Source organism: Eleutherodactylus coqui, chromosome 11, assembly GCF_035609145.1.
Source record: "Eleutherodactylus coqui strain aEleCoq1 chromosome 11, aEleCoq1.hap1, whole genome shotgun sequence".
Lineage (NCBI taxonomy): Eukaryota > Metazoa > Chordata > Amphibia > Anura > Eleutherodactylidae > Eleutherodactylus > Eleutherodactylus coqui.
In genome coordinates, this window is record NC_089847.1 from 18,253,213 (window position 1) to 18,271,143 (window position 17,931).

General features: G+C 45.2%; 1 protein-coding gene across 1 annotated transcript in view; it reads left to right on the forward strand.

Annotated features, from left to right (window-relative positions):
- Window positions 1–7,415, forward strand: part of LOC136582749 (malonyl-CoA decarboxylase, mitochondrial-like) — a 59,074-nt gene extending 51,659 nt beyond the window's left edge. Inside the window, exon 5 of the mRNA XM_066583984.1 lies at window positions 6,653–7,415. Coding sequence (XP_066440081.1) covers window positions 6,653–7,186 — 534 coding nt within the window. The 3' untranslated portion in view covers window positions 7,187–7,415. The remainder of the gene's footprint in view (window positions 1–6,652) is intronic.
- Window positions 7,416–17,931: the final 10,516 nt, after the last annotated feature.

A 17,931-nucleotide genomic window follows, 5' to 3' on the forward strand; every position in this document is an offset into this window, starting at 1 on the left:
TATTCTTGTACATAGGGGGCAGTATTATAGTAGTTATATTCTTGTACATAGGGGGCAGTATTATACTAGTTATATTCTTGTACATAGGGGGCTGTATTATAGTAGTTATATTCTTGTACATAGGGGGCAGCATTATAGTAGTTATATTCTTGCACATAGGGGGCAGCATTATAGTAGTTATATTCTTGCACATAGGGGGCAGCATTATAGTAGTTATATTTTTGTACATAGGGGGCAGTATTATAGTAGTTATATACTTGTACATAGGGAGCAGTATTATAGTAGTTCTATTCTTGTACATAGGGGGCAGTATTATAGTAGTAACATGCTTGTACATAGGAGCAGTAGTATAGTAGTTATATTCTTGTACATAGAGGGCAGTATTATAGTAGTTATATTCTTGTACATAGCTGGCAGTATTATACTTGGGGATGGTTTTCATTTTTCAGGCCTTCCTGTTTGGGCTTGAGCAGTGACAACTACTTTCGCCTCCCCTTTTTTATACTCGGCAGCCAATATTCACTAGAGGGCAGCAGTGATCTCAGTAGAAGTCTGTTCCCAGTATTGGGAGAATATGAGATCTGTGCTGCCCCTGATACATTATGGCGTGATACCTTTTTGGCAGTACTCCTTTTTGTGTAGCTGAGGAGAGACTTCTACATTAGCCATTGTGGCTGGAATTGCTGTTATTAGAGTAGAGTTAACCCATTCAGCTCAGAAATATCCATCCAGCAGTAGAAGATCACAGCAGAAGCTCCGAGTTGCTTTGTTTTTCTTGCTCTCCCAGATTAATATCTTGCGGCCATATTTCGCGGCACTCACATATTAATTTTTCTGTTTTTACATCGGTTTCCACTTAAAGGGCACTTGTGTTCTCACTCAAATTAAGTGGGATGGCATACGATTTGGACCGGTCGCAGCTGTGCCACTCAGCGCCGGCATGAAGTAAACATTTATATCTCATCCGGTTTAATGTTAACATTTATGTGTCCTGTAATGTAGGATGGGACTCTCGCCGTTCCGTTTAATGGCAGCACCTGCTCGGCAGCCCAGACTCGTGAATGACTTGGCACAGTTTTGAGTTTGCGTTGAGTACCAGGGCGACAGACCCAGCTGAACCTAAGGCAGGCAGAGCAAAGCATCCGAGCCGGTTCCTTATGAAACATTGGCGCAGTATAAAACCTCCCATGGCGATTAATCCTGGCATTTTAGATTCGCCATTGAGCTCCTCGTTCCTGTGATTCCCTCCGCCCATGAGTTGTCAGATGTAAATAATGGGCACAGTGAGGTTGGAAACCACTGCTTTTCCAATGGTTATGGGGTACAGGTGCCACCTTCTGCCATCCCACTTGGGGCTGCAGAGGAAACATTTCTGTATATAGACAGATCATTGATTAGTCTTGTTGGCTCGATGCATCTTTGGACTCCTACCATGTATATCATGGAAGTCGCCCAGCTTTCCACATACCCCGAATGTCACATAAGTCTGCATTGTTACATGTCGGCAGTTGTGCCAATTGTATTCATGAATCAGCAAGCGCAGGATGTGTAACAGACTTCTATATCTCTTCCAGTTTGATCATTTTGCAGCTCGCACCAATTCAGTAAATAGGGCTAGGCTGCAATACCAGGCACCACCTATAAACAAGGGTGGCGTCATTCCTGGAAGTAAGAAGACTTTATTTTTAGATTATCTCTTTAATAGAACACTAAACATAGAAAATGCCCCACCCCCACCCCCCAAAATAAATATCTCAGCAGTTTCTCCCTTTAAGGCCTTGTGTCAAAAACTGCCTTAATCACTGATCTAGAGAACGGTGGCCCATGCCCCCTCTCCTTCTCACTGCGGGCTTGCTGCTGACCACCCGCAGCATGGAGGGAGTTGACCGGAGCATTGGTCGCGCATGCGCAGTGCCACTCCATTCATCTTCATTGGGACTGCCAGAAGCAGCCAACGCTTGTACTCAGTTAATTCCATCAGCCCCATTAAAAGAGGTAGAGGAGTGCTGCGCATGCGTGACCGCCACTCTATTCAATCTCCTCCTCACTGCGCAGTCACAAGAAGAGGGGACCCTCATTCTCAGGATTAGTGGGGTTCTCCCCATTGAGACACTTAAGCTTATCCATAGGAGAGGTGCTATCGTCGGATACCCACTTTAAATGTATGGCCAGCTTAAACTACTGACTGCAGCAGGAGCTTCTCCCCCCTTCCCAAAGATTAAGCTCCACCCCTGAGCCAATCTTGAGAGGCAAATGGAATAGATCGGCAGGAGATTAACCCCTAAATTCTCTGCTGGATTTCTACAAGACTGTTTGTTTGTTTGTTTCAGGATCATGTAGAAAATCCTGAGGACGGACACCGTAGGGGAGGGGAGATTATCTCCCCTTTACTTGTATCATTCATTTCTAGATGTAGTGTTGCTTTTTACTCTCTTTCAGCTAGGAGTCTGAGAGGATCGCTGTGAAGTGTCCTTGACTTTCCTCTTAAAAGCTTACTTTTGAGTTACTCTGCAGTTAAAGGGAATCTGTCAGCATGTAGTCCTTCCTGAGAGCACCGTCATATAGTGCCAATCACACTGATTATAGTGATACGTCTGCTGTGTAGATCCGTGCAGTACTTTGGGAGAAATGTTTGTATTTTATTAGTAGCAGACCCAGAACTAGTCCTGCATAGTCACGAGCTGCTGCCTAGTCACACCCACCCTGCCCTCCAGCCAATGATTGGCAACTCTCTATGTACAGTAATGGGCAGACAGCTGTCAGTCATGCTGGAGGGCGGAGTAGTGTAGCTATCCCGCACCTCTTGGATGTCCAGGACTACTTCCTGTAATCCTCTGCGCCTGTGTTGCCACTGATAAAATGTAACTTTCTCCCAAACTGCTGTACAGATCGACACAGAAGACACATCGCTGTAATCAGTGTGACTGTCTGCACCTTGTGCCGCCTTCAGAGAGGGTAAAAAAGAGACAGAGAGTCTCTTTAAGTTGCAGAAAGTCAGCAAACCGTCCCCTCCCCCTCCTTTGCCCAAAGTCTAGGATGTAAACACTGTCATTTAGGGATGTTTATTTTGTCTGCACAATCTTCTGTATTTTTAGACCTTTTTGCTCTTGATCTGTCTTAGCTGTAGAGGAGATTTCTGTCTCCTTCAAGTAAAAAGAAGCTGATGCGGGTCGTTAATGAGTTGTATACGTCTGCAGCTGCAAGAATAGCGTGGGAAGGGAAGGGGCATGAAAGGCATTTACAGGATTAGGAAACAGTCAGTGTGTGTGTATGTATGTATATGTGTGTGTGTATATATATATATATATATATGTGTGTGCATTATATAAATACTGCAATGTATGTGTGTATATAATATATCAATATTATTGTGGCAACCTGGGGATCACTCGCTTACAGAATCGCCGTCTTTGTCTTTCTGCAGGGCCGGCACCATGTGCATAAACGCTCCACAGACTCTGATCATTTAAAATTCTGGCGCCTGCCAGCATTTATTTCATATGCAGCAACCAATTTGTGAAATATACACAATCTCAGGGTTTACAACCCACAGAGTCTCCGTCACCATCCCCCACTCAGGGCAACTAGAAGGTGTCCTTCCCTGCTAGGTCTTGTGATAGGCCCAGACAGGTCTGCGTTGGAACTCAAGCTTCAAGTCCTTACACTGCTGCCGCCTCTCTCTCTGGCTGGCAGTCCGCTTCTCCCTGAGTGTGGCAGGAACTGATCCATTTATGTTACTTCCTGGCACACCGAGTGGTGTTCTCTCTTTTTCAGGTACCAGAAATGCCTTTCTACAGCCCCCTACAGGCCATTCTGTGTACTACCCTTAAAAAAAAAATATATATATATATATTTTTTTATATTATATTATATATCTCTGATGGAATTCAGACATTGAACTAGCCCATATGAATAGGGCCTAAATTCGGCAATTAAATATGCACATGTGGATTTTCACCGCAAGTTTTGCAATATGCAATGCAAATCCCCTGCTTTTTTGTGGCTGAGAATGCTGCAGGAATGGCTGTGGATTTCCTCCGCTAAGAGGGAATGGGGTTTATTACAACCTTTTTTGCTTACATTATACTATGTTTTGTTGCGCAATTTCTGTGCAAATTTTGCAGCTGAAATTCAGTAGCAAATACGCAATCTGTGAACTCGCCCTTTAAGTTCAGACCTCCTTTAAGGAATTGTCCGAGTTGTAAAAACCCTATATCCCATGCTATAACATAACCAACCAGCATATGCTCTCCTCTCTCAGCTGTGTCCTGCGCCGCTTCTCTGGATCTCCCCTATTACGACACAATTTTAGACTGCCCCAGTCTGTTCACAGGCGCTGCAACCAATAACCGAGCTCAGCTCGATCGCTGAGCTCTGCCATTGGCTGTAACACCCATAAAATCCGTAAACTAGGCGGGACTGCAGCTTGTAAACCAATAAAGGAGCGGAGGACCGAGCAGTGCTGTGGAATACAACGTGGAGAGGTGAGTATATGCCGTTAGTTATGTTATAGCATGTGCCTTGTGCAGATCCTTGATGTTTAAGCGGAAGTGGCTCATGTATCATGGCATCAGTAGCCATCTTTAGGGCAGAGCAAGCTTTATTAACTAGGGGGCGTGGCTTCACGGAATGCCTGAACCGCGCAGAATCGGTATACATTAGTAATTTCCCTTTCTTAATGTCGCACATAGCTCCGGATTGCCGACATGACTTTTTAAAATAAAGAACTAATGATAGCGAGGCATCTGCTGGGTCAATGGGAAAAAAGAAATGCTTATTTTCACTTTGCAAATGTCAGTGGGCGATTTGCAAAAGTTTATTTAATTGAAGCCTCAACGGTGACCTAGGCGGAAACGTTTAAAAGGTAAGTGGTATCCATGGCAACTGTTAAAGCACAATAAAAAGTTAAGTGTAATGTGACGTCCCTATTAGTTCCTGCCTCTGGTCTGATTAATGAGGGCTCTAATAGAAGCGTGCTTTCTGCTTACTGGCGGTTATTAAGGATTTAATGAAAACAAGTCAGAGCGCTGATTGAGGGCCGGGCACACACACACACAACGTCTCTCCGCGCACAGATCAGGACCTTTGGATTATTCCTTAAATTATCGAAAATGCAACATTTATGCGCTCCCTGATAAAATATGCAGAAAAAAAAAATACATTCCTGGCTGGAGCGCAGCGGAGAAATTAGCGGCTCTATGGAGACGGCATCCGCTTTACTCCAGGAATAGCCGTCTTACTTCCACTGCGATGTGTTTGGCACGCTGATTTATGACATTTCACCCGAAAGCCCAGCTGGCTGGATACAATTAATTTTTTTTTTTTTTTTTTTTAAAAACACTTTGAGGCACAATTCATATTGAAGGGGTGCTCCATATTACACAATACCTTTTTTTTCCTACTAGAAGGATCCATCCATGATAAACTGATCGCAGCATGCTGCAACATTCTCACACATTACAGCCGATCACAGGGATCTTAACAGTGAGCAAGTATTCAGTTTCCCTGCAGTGACACCACAGGACAGATGAGGTATTACACAGTTCTGAATGTAGTCAGAAGTCTCTCTTTGTAATGTGCACAGATGTTCCAGTCCTCCAGAGCAAGTTCCTTCATTAACACATTTTTGTATAATAGGGTAGTTGTAAATGGGATTTCTAATCAAGTCAACCACTAGAACGCCTTCTCAATGTGCGCTGTACATATACCACCCATGTTGGGTGTCTGGAGTGGGCTCGAGAGCTGAGCCTGTCTCATATAAGGTGGGTGCTAGCTACAACCCGCAACAGCTGCTATTAACCCTTTTAAACACTGCCATCTATTGTTATAGCAGCATTTTAATGCCTTGATTGATGTTTGAGGGTCCCGAATTGCCCTGCCCCCTCACAGGGATGCTTCAGAAGAACCAGCCCATCTGTATTTTGCAACAGCATGCCATTGATTTTGATGCGAACTGTATAATGCTTCATTTCACCTGTGGTGGCGCTACAGAAGAATTCATGGGGTTGTACCAAGTTATGAAGTTATCCCCAATCCACAGGATAGGGTGTAACTTCATGACGGTGGGGGTCTGACCGCTGGACCACCACCAATTCCAAGAAAGGGAGTCTGGTCAGTCCCCGAGTAAATAGATTGAAGGCCAGGCAAGTGTCCACAGCTTCCCTTAAATGGCCGCGCCGGAGATTAGAGTTCAAGCTCTTTGGCAATCTCTGGTGCTGCCATTGAAGTGAACAGAGCAGTGGAACAGACTGGATCCCGTTCTTGAGATCAGTGGGGATCCCAGTAGCTGGAACCCAACCAATCATCAAGTTATCCCCTATCCTGTGGATGGTGATAACTTTTATAACTTGGCACAACCCCTTCAAACACCTATTGTCAGGCTCCCCTGCAGATTACATCTTATTATGGGGGGTGGGATCAAGAGCAGGACACACTTATGGTCATCTTACCCAAGGCCCCTTCTAAGAAAAAGGGATCATCCAAAGAAGATGATGGGGTATTCCAGACTGGGCTCAACTATGGTACATTGTGTAATAAATGGTGCTGCATCTTTCTACGACCACTTTGTGTATCAGTTTTTCAGATCTCTGCATGTTGGTGTAACTTCCACATACGTAAACCATCTCATTCTACTACGTTCCATGTTTTGCAGGCTGAATTCTCCCAGATCTCGGAGTTCTCCAGTTTATCCCCAATCCCTGGATTTACTAAGTGGCTCCTCGGTGCCTTCAACTCGCAAACAAAAGAATTGGGAAGGACTGAGCTACTGTTGGAATCGGAGTGCGAGGAGATATCGGACATCACGGGAATACCGGCTGTTGAGACCCTGAAGCGCCTCTTCACCACCAATGAGTGGATGAAGTCTGAAAGACTGGTCAAGGTTCTGGAGGCCCCGTTGATGAGGCTCTGCTCTTGGTACTTGTACGGAGAGAAGCATCGTGGTTTCGCCTTAAACCCTGTAGCAAACTTCCACTTACAGAATGGGGCTGTCATGTGGCGACTTAACTGGATGGCGGATACGAGTCCGCGGGGAGCTGTGGCCTCCTGCGGTATGATGGTCAACTATCGCTACTTCTTGGAGGACACGTCGGTCAACAGTGCTAGATACCTCCGAGGGAAGCACATCGAGGCCTCCGAACAAGTCCTCAACTTGGTTTCTCAATTCAGAAAGAACAGCAAATTATAACGAGCCGACGTTTCTCGGCTCCTCACCTCTGCTGCCTACAAGGTAGACTACATCTACTCTGCACACCGTAGGCGGCCATCGACTGACTACGTGTCTTGCCAAATGATGAGTATATCGAGCATTGGGTCTTATCTCAAGACCGACGAACCAGAGACTTCTAAGGATTTGATTGTCCATGCACTTTGTTTCTCCTCTTCAATATAGATTCAGCCTTGTGGCTTTTTTTCAATGCATTGTATGTGAATTATTGCAATTCTTAAAGGGGTTGAACAGAATTCGAAAAACATGGCTGCTTTCTTTCAAGGACAGCTCCACACGGTGGTTGTGTGTAGTACTGCAGCTCTATAGAAGCGATTACGACTGAACTGCAGTTTAAGACCTAACTAGTGCACAGGTGGTGTCGCTGCCTTTGGTAAAAGGAACCATGTTCTTCTATTGCTGCACAACCCCTTTAATTTCTTGGGTGATGCTAAAGTGATTGAAGGGGATTTGTGTCTTTTAGCTGCGGTATTGTCACTTTTTAGTTGGTTTTCCAGGGTTTTGATATTGACTTCACCAAGTTTAGGCTTTATTCACATGGGCGTCACACTTTTCGGCTAGACGTGTCATGGCCACAGCGCAGCTGCAAATCGCATGAACGAGAGGCAGCTGTGACCAAGTTACGGCTGACCTCTCCCGTTTATATGGCCGCTCTGACTGACCGGGTCCGGGGAGTAAACGCCGAGCCTGGGATACCGTTGGGCAGGGGGAGGGAGTTTAGCAGACACACTGCTAAAGTACCTCCTACCTCCCTTCAATGGCAGCTCCCATAGGAGTCTATAGGAGCCATCACAGTATTCCGGCCATTCCAGAACTGTTTTTCCCGGCCAGCATAAAACCAGAATGCGCTATCTTGGCTGGCCGGGTGCTTTTACGCAGCGGAAAATTGACTATCTGAAATCATGCATTGGAAACCAATGCATCAGATGGGTAGCGTATATCGGCCGGCCATGAAAACGTGGCCAATATACGCTCGTATGAATCCAGCCTTAGGAAAAGTGTCAGATTAGTAGGGGTCTTTATTGTTTACCAGGCACAGTGCCATACATTTTTATAGTGGCTGAGCCTGGTATTGCAGCTTAAGCCCATTAACTTGAATGGGAATGAACAGCAGTAAGCGCCCTTCAACACAGAACGATTATCGTTAAGCTTAACGCTGGATTGTGTGAAGCTTAATTACTGTATACTCGTTCAGTGTATGCGCTGCCAGCGACTGAATGGCGAATGATGTGTTCTTTTATCATTACTCAGGCATAAAAATCAAACGACGATCGGGCCGTGTAAATAGGCAGTCGTTCATCTATGAAGGACTACCTGTTTACTCTGGTGGCGGGCGGCTGAAAGTGATCTGCGGCGCGCTCTGCCTGCATTCAATGACCGATTATTCCGTGTGGAAGCACAGAAGTGATAATCGTTAGGGTGACGCTTCAGGACCCTAAGCTGCAGTACCGGGCACAGCTGCTACCAAGTGTACGGCGCTGTGCCTAGTACACAATGAAGCAGGCGTGATGCTCATGAAAGCGCCACAGCCAACTAGTTACCAATCCTACCAATCTGATATTGATGACCTATACAGTTCCGAAGGGCTCAGAAAAACCCTTTACGGTGCGTTCACACTTTCTGAAAATCCGTAACATTTTACCGTACAGCGAGTAAGGATGAGATTGGAAATGATCGCAATACTGCAGAGAAAATCCACAAAGTAACCAACTGTCTACGGCGAATTTGAAATTCGCAGCATGTCAATTTATGCTGCGAATTCCACCTTTTTCATTGAGGCTGTGAAATGTGCACCAAAATCCACAGCGGAATGCGGGGACAGAAAGTGCGCCAAATGTGGATTTAGCCTTAACATTTGTCTTCCTCACCGTGCGTGTGTCCTTACAATGAATCCCCAGCTTTGATGGGCATTTGGCAGTAAATGCAAAATTTTTAAACTTTTTTTTGTATTCAGTGTGGTGTAAAAAAAAAAAAAAAGTTACATGGAAACCATCAGCAGGAAGCCGGGCAACGGTGTCATTTTGTACTGATAATGGTTTAGGTTTTCTAGTCTATTATCCTCATATTTTCATGGATGTCTAGATATCCTGAGGGGTCTATCAACTCCTAATACTTGTACTGGTAATTTAAAGGGGTCCTCTGATTTGGACATTTCCTACTCTGAAGGGGTCTTAAACAATAAGCGGATGATAAAGCATTCTGTTGAGAACTCCAGCGATTAACTGTAATCCGTGAAGAAACCTGGCAGTAAGTGTTCAGCTTCCCTGCAGTGCCTCCATGGGTGAAATTAAGTATTACACAGTGTCCAGTCACATCAATAAATTGTTTGTCAGGAGGGCTATGGCTTCTGCTTAGGGAGAGCACCTAGTCAGTGTGAGGAGAGTTATAAGGCCATGCACACACTTGTGGGAAATGGATGCAAATAGCAAGATGGAACAAATACCTATACAGCGCCACCTATTGGAAGGCAACGTTCCTGCAAGTCAATGTCAGACCTTTTAACAAGTCTTGTAATAATGACTGGGAATATAAGCCGAAGCCAGAGTCTTCACCAAAAGGAAAGATAACTATGTACAGACAGACTGTTTTGGGGGTTAACAGTGTACAGTATGGTGCTGGCTGGGGGGTGGGAGGTCTATAATGTGGCTTGGGAGGGGTACACTTTATCTTTGGGGAGAGCACCTAGTAGGTGTGAGGAGACCTAGAAGTTCAGAGGACAGACAGTGGCTTGCAGGAATGCTGCATTCCAATAGGTGGCACTGTAGAGGCATTTTCCCAGTTAGGTTATCTGTGTAAATAAGGGAGATGGACTAAATCCTCCACAGTGCCACCTATTGGAAGGCAGCATTCCTTCAAGTCAAAGTCAGACTTTTTATACAAGCCTTGTAACAATGGCTGGGAATTAAAAGTAAAGCCAGACTCTATGTACAGACAGCTGTTTCAGGGTATTTGCCCTTCATCAGTGTTCAGTAGGAGTCTGGCTTTGCTAGTGAAAGGCCTGGGACAGGGGTCAGAAACGCTATCTTTTCTCCTTAGAGAGCACTTAAACAGTGAGTGAGGAGACTCAATGGTTTTATTCCATCTCCCTTATTTGCATATTACCAAGAGGAGTGTGCATGGCCATTTGAGTCTCCTCACACTGTTTAGGTACTCTCTCTAAGAAGAAAAGATAGCATTTCTGACCCCCATGCCAGGCCTCTCACTAGCAAAGCCAGACTCCTACTGTACACTCATGAAGGGCAAAAACCCTGAAACAGCTGTCTGTGCATGTTACAAGGCTTGTATAAAAAGTCTGACTTTGGCTTGAAGGAATGCTGCCTTCCAGTAGGCGGCACTGTAGAGGTTTTATTCTATCTCCCTTATTTGCATATTACCCAGAGGAGCGTGCATGGCCATTTGAGTCTCCTCGCTCACTGTCTAGGTTCTCTCTCTAAGAAGAAAAGAGAGTGTTTCTGACCCCCGGTTGTCTGTGTAATACAGGATGGGTCCTCCAGAGCGAGAGGTGTGCTATATAACCACTCTATTTACTCCAAATTCCCTAATAGGGTGTATGAAATTTTTTTTTTTCCTAAACCAGGTAACCCCACTTAATATATTAACCCTTTCCAATCCAATTTTGGATTCAGGGTTTCCTAAACGTCTTTCTCTTTTCGCTGTTACACAACGGGGCCATCTGCTGGCTAAAGCCAGTGTGTGTGAGACAGAGAGGCTCCGACAACGGAGTGGCTGGTAATAGACTGTAGGAATACCCTGTCGGACATCTTTTCACATTGGAGCTGTACAGGCTTCAATCAGAATGTAGGAAGACGTCAGACAGTGGATTGGAAAGGGTTAATGAGAAGTTTTACACGTATGAGCTGATCGCACATATACAGTCAGATGTGCACTCCCAGTACTACAGGGAGACTGTCAACAGAAGCTTGCTGATGGTTTCCATGTGACAGCAGTATACGTTGTTTTTCTGCATGTTATAAGGATGCTGGATCTTACTTTTGCTGAGGGCTCATTCACGGGGATGTAAATCCGCACCGAATAGAAACCGTTGATTTCTACGGTTTTATTCACAAATGCGTATATTTAACGCGATTTTTGGTTGCGTGATGAAAAAAAAAAAAGTCCTATTTTGGTCTGTATTATGGACTGTGCAAATACACAGTGAATATCCATGAAAGTAAATGATCTCTTCTTCCTTTTTTTTTTTTTTCTCTTTTGCACACGAAAAAAAACACAAAAAAGGCCAAACTACACCTTGAATTGGCGAGTTTCAGTCACGGATCAAAACCCACATACACCCATGTGAATGAGCCCTAAGTCTAAAGCTAATGTTAAAGGGGCTTTCAGTCCGCCACATTCTCAAAAAGGGGACATGGCGGCCTCCGACTGACGCACGTATATAGAACTATGATTTATGACTGGAACTGGCTTAAATTATACCAGAAATATACGCCACGTCGGACCGGGAGTACGTTTCCGTGTCGGCGCACACCGCAGCCAAGGTGCTCCTACTATATGAAGGAGTGCGCCGGGGAAATAATATTAAGACTGGCAACGGTGAGTTGGCCTTAATAAATCCCCCCCCAGTGTACGGAGCGGAAGCTGTTGGCTCCAGCCCCTGTGTAATGGTCGCTGCTGGTAATTGCAGGCGCATCGGTCATTGATTTTAATGGAAGCTGCGCCTGCAATTACCAGCATCAGCCGTTACACGGTCATTTGTTTTCTGTCAGCGCTTACTCACAGGGGTGTACGCAATATGGAAAAACGCAGTTTTCACGGTGTATATCTGTGGTTTTGTCCATTTTTTTTGCATCTGTTTAAATTTGCATGTCATTCATTTTTTCACTTGGGCCGCCTTTTTTTTTTTTGCACAAGTGATGTCAGTTTTCCTTTTAACCCACCGAAAATGGTGTGCAAAGAAATAATGTGGACACGGATGCTAATGTGTGTTCACTATTTTTTTTTCTTTTTGTATGTTTTTAAGCACCCGTAGACTTTAATGGGAATTTTTGGTCCATGAATACGTACCAAAGTAGGACTTGCTGACTTTTTTTTTTTTTTTTTACACACATCAGTCTGCATATAAAACTCACGTCTCAATACACCAGTTTAACTCAGTGGGTCTGTGGTGCTGTTCAGATTCATTCAGTAAAAAATACGGACAGTAAATACAGCCTTGTGAATGGGCCCTGAGTGTTCCAAATGGGGGACCACCGCCCCAACTCTATTTGCCCTAATCAAACTACTAACGACCACTTGTCAGTGAGTATGTGAGTGCTTCTTATGTCACTACTGTGGGAGGAGTCAAGCTGTGTTTGTCTTGTGTGGGACTCAAGATGGATGTAGTAGAGCTGTGTGTGAGATGTGTGGAGATCATAAAGTTGTGTGTGTGAATCAGGATGTAGCAGAGCTGTGTGGGAATCATAATGGATGTACCATGTATCTCTGAATCTGGATGTAGCAAAGCTGTGTGTGTCTTGTGCGGTGTGTGATTTGTGTGGTCAGGATGGATGTAGTAGAGCTGTGTGTGTGATGTGTAGGGATCATAATGGATGTAGCAGAGCTGTGTGTGTTATGAATCAGGATGTAGTACAGCTGTGTGTGATATGTGGGGTCAGGATAGATGTGGTACAGAAGTTTGTGTGATGTACCATGTAGCACAACTGTGTGTGTGATGTGTGGGGATCATAACGGATGTACCATGCAGCAGAGCTGTGTGTGTCGTGTGGGCTCAGGATGGATGTAGTATAGTTGTTTGTGTGATGTACCATGTAGCACAGCTGTTGAGACCCTGGTACTATAATTTCCTAATAATTACTAGTAGGACCTATAACAAGGGGTTCCCTCCACTTCAGCTCGGCAGGCGCTCGGTGTAAGCAAAGGTGATGTAAAAGTGCCAAAAAGCGCAGGAAATGCCTTTCTCAAAGTTCTTTTTTTGTTGTTAAACTTCATATTGACTTTTTCCCCCCTCTGCGGTGTTGATCACAGGTCCCGTTTTTAATGCTTCCTGCCTACGCTGTGCATATACGAAGCCGGGAGCGGACATCAGCCGCTACACGAAGAGAATCAGCTATGGCTTTCTGTATTATCTGGCAATCAATACGGCTCTTTATGAGCAGCTGATCAAAAGGACGTTCATTGCCTGTGATACATGCATAAACACGGCGAGCAGATCAACTTCCCAAGGATAAAAGACGGCCGCTGATCTGTAGGCGCCGCCTGACTAGTTAAATCACATTGTCAGACATTCTTCTGTGTTGCACAAACTTTTTATTTGTCTTTATTGCTGAAGTGATCAAGTAAAACCAGTGCCGGCATTGAATGTAATCCCTGGTGATGACTAGAGAACTGAAGAGGTTGTAGGAGTGTTCTGAAAAAATGGCGCCACCCTTGTCAATAGGCTGTGTCTGGTATTGCAGCTCATGAATTAGCATGAACTACAAAACCAGACACTGCTGATGGCACTGTTTCTGGAGGGAAGAAAACCCTTCCTGACTTCTGCATCTCCTTTTGGGGTTCCTGTATTAAAGGGCTATTCCCATCTTATAAAGCCATGGCTATAATTTACTTTATGATCCGCGGGGTCCAGCCTTTGGAACCTGTGGTGTTCTGGGGAATTAAGGGGCTGCAGTACTAATTTAGCACTGTATACCCCTCTAAGTTCTCCTTGCACAGCAGGGGCTGCAGTACTAATTTAGCACTGTATACCCCTCTAAGTTCTCCTTGCACAGCAGGGGCTGCAGTACTAATTTAGCACTGTATACCCCTCTAAGTTCTCCTTGCACAGCGGCGGCCATCTGGGTCTGCAAGGTGTAGAGTCGCTTACACTGCAGGTAAGGGGACCCAGCCCTAAATCAACTCTGCAACCCTGGCATTCTCAGCATCGGGGGGGATCCCATTGGTCGGACCCCCACCGATTGTATATCCTAGTGATATGTAATTGCTGTACAAGGTGGGAATAACCCTTTAATAATGGAGTAGATGCTGCTCTGTATCTACTGTATTTAAAGTTTGTCTATAAGAAGTTGTTGTAACTTTTGCACTTTGCTGACAGTTTTGTGGACCGGTTTAACCTGTCGCAGGTCATGCATAATGTACATGAGTTATCCATCTGATCGCTGCTCGGAGCCGCTATATTTTGTGAAAAAAAAAATCTGAACCATTTTCATAGATAATAAAAAAAAACAAACAAAAAAAAACAACCGTTCAGAAAACTTTATTCCTCTGCCGCTTTGTACATATGATTGGTGCATAGGTCTCTGCAGTCCCATGCCTATGATGATCCAGCTTTGGTTTGCAGGACAGAATAATGTGGAATTACACAAGACCACCAGAGGATGGAGCAGGAATGGCCCAAAATTGGTATTTTATCACCCCCCCCCCCCCCCCCCCCCACCAGGGTGTACTAGTGCCCTTTGATCGTCACATCTAGAAGGGTGATATATATGTACACTATCCGAGCAAAAGTATTTGGACACCCCTATGAGTAGAATGAATTGTGTCTTATTAGCATGTCATGTGTCCTAATTAAAGATTAGCGAGTATACTCGCTAAAGCACTACTCGTCCGAGTAATGTGTCTTAGACGAGTATCTCCCTGCTCGTCCATAAAGATTCGGGGACTGCTGCGGCTGACAGGTGAGTCGCAGGGGAGAGCGGGCGGGAGAGAGAGATCTCCCCTCCGTTCCTCCCCGCTCGGTCCCCAAATCTTTAAGGACGAGCGGGGAGATACTCGGCTAAAGCACATTACTCGGACGAGTAGTGCCTTAGCGAGTATACTCGCTCATCCTTAGTCCTAATCCATGCTACATGCGACGCCGACCCTCAGAGGTGCCAGCCATAGTCTGTGATGGGAACTGCATGCTATTGGATATATGGGTTATGTCGCTGCACACAAGCATCCATCACAATGCATTGGCCCGTCTACCATGGTGCAAGAAGCGTCATCGTTGGACAGTTGAGCGATGGAAGAATGTTCTTTGGAGTGACAAATCACGCTACTCCACATGGATGTACCTGGGTGTGGAGAATCCTCGGGAACACCCTTTACCTGAGTGTGTCGTGCCAACAGATAAGTACGGCAGAGGTTCTGTCGTGGTCTACGGATGTTTTACGTGGCATGGTCTCAGTCCGTTGCTTGTAGTGACAAGAACCATGAACACGGAGGTGACCCTGACACTCTAGGTAATAATGTGCTGCTGACAATATGACAATACTCTGGGAATGGTCGGACATACTTCCAACAAGACGAAGCACCTTGTCATAAATCCAACATTGTTTAACGTTGGTTTGAGGATATGGACGTTGCATGATTGGACTACACAAAGTCCCAACCTGATTCCTACTGATCATCTCTGGGATGAACTGGAACATCTGTTCAGGAAATATGAGCTATGATGATCTTCTAAGAGAACTCACTAGACATTTGCAGGATGAATTGAGGGATATACCAGCTGAAGTGTATAAGACACTAGTAGAAAGTATACCACGGAGAGTATCCGGGTGTCATTAGAGCGAAAGGAGCCCCACTAAGTATTAACATATGGAGATAAATACTACTTTTCATTCTTTCTCAGTTGTTTGCTTACTTTTGGTAGGAGAGAATAGCTTTTTTTTTTTAATGTACTGAAGGAATCAGAAGATAGTTGCACATCTAATCACCCGCTGCATCTGGTTGGACCACATATAGGACTCCATGACTCTGGATTATAGAGGTTCTTGGTCTGTTTTAGCTTTGGTGATTGTGATAACGTTTGCATGCAGACATCGGTCTTAGTGACCTGTATGGACTGTGAAGGTTGGGACTAATAAAGCAAACACCAGCCCTTCATGTGCGCCATTGATATAGAGTGAATGGGAGAGGGAGTGGCTGGACACGACACATGTACTGTGGTTGTACCTAATGTGGCATGACCTTATGAGTGGTTGTCCCTCATAGCATCCTTTAACATGGGCCGTTTGTCAGCCTGATGTAAACACTGATCGACAAGCATATCGATGGCGCTTTTTTACTTTTGCATGCCCGGGCCGGGAATCGCTACCATAGTATGTGGATGAGTGACCGTTCCCATAGACTGGCTGCACATTTCTGTGCTGACACGGGGTGATGTACAGCCTATCGGTGGCCATGTTTATTGGTGGAAATTAGCGATCAGTGGACTAACGAGCTTCTGGTCATTTGTTGGTTGATCGTTGGCCATTCAACGGACATTTGTGCCTGATAATCAGGCTGCATAAAAGGGTCTTAAGACCGCTACCAACCAACCAACCAACCTCCCCCGGTGTGAAATTATTGGCTTTCAGCCCTACAAATTTAGATACAATGGAAAGGAAACCCTGACTTTGTTGGGCGCTTGTTACTAACTAGTGTTCCCTAACTAAAATAACATGTTCCGCTCTGGTACTTCATCACAGCACAAAAACTGAAAAGAACCTCCAAACAGACTGGTCTGTTTGAACTCTGAATATGTTGATTGCGGCATGTAAGGGGTTAACAGCGGGGATCGGTGAGAACACCGATTCCCGCTGTTGCAGTGGGAGGCTGGCTGTCCGTCAGAGCCGACTCCTGCAGCTGATGGTGCCATCTCGGCTTCGTTCCATGGGACGTCCAATCGCAGGAGCTGCTTCCCAGCCAGGATGTACATCCACATCCTAGAACGGGAAGGGCTACCAACCTGATGATTGCCTCCATGCTGCCTTCTGCTACCCGTATCTGATATTGGATACTTAGAACGCTGCAGGACTCTGACATTCTTCCCTTGCAATTATTTTTCCTATGTTTGGTTTGCTGTAATATAAATACTTGTAAATCGGTGACAACCGGGCGCCGACCACCGCCACACGGGCATATTGTGACATTAACCAGCTTTGTCTACAAATCTCATGTCGATGTGTAACCACGATGTCTCAGATCACAGCGGAGTTCTCCATCTGCTTCATAAAGCAATGGCTGGATACAAAGCGGAGATATAGGTGACCCCACCGGGAAGTGCGCTCGCTGCCGTCTGCCCAATTTCAGGTTTAGTTGAGATGGTACGTTTCTCCCTCAGTATTCTGGTCTGCGCTGTAAAAGATGATGTCCGAGCGTATACTATACAAGTTGTACCAATCCATCCAGAATAATGTATTGATGGCGGATGGATGAGGCGATGCGTAAATGTAGTTTCCCCCATATTGTATCTGCAGTTGCTTATTTTGGCCTTTTTATTGTTACCTTTTTTTTTTTTTTACTACAGAAAGTACATTTAACTCAAACACTTTGGGCTTTTTAGATCTATGCATCTTTATAGATGTTGTAGTTCTGTTTTCTTGATACAAAGGCCCAAATCCCCCCCGCACAGACCTAGTTAGAGGGGTTGTCGAAGTGCAAGGCAACTTTTAAAAAAAAATCGATCTAGGCCTGTTAAACCAATAAAAACCAGCGGAACTTACCTGTTCTCTGCCCCCCACCGTCCAGTGCTGCAGCCCTGCTGTCCTCCCAGCCTTTGTTTAGGAACGGCTACCACCAGACCACTGTAGCTATTCAGAGGCCACAGTGGTCAGGTGCCATTCTCCTAGCCTTGTGGCTTCCAGCATCTGAGCAGTGATGCCAGGATTGACTGCAGTGGTTAGGTGGTAGCCCACAACAAAGACCCAGAGGATCGCGGGTCTGCAGTGCTGAATCGCTGGGGAAGAAGTTGGGTAAGTACCCCTGCTTTTCCTGTTTTAACAGAC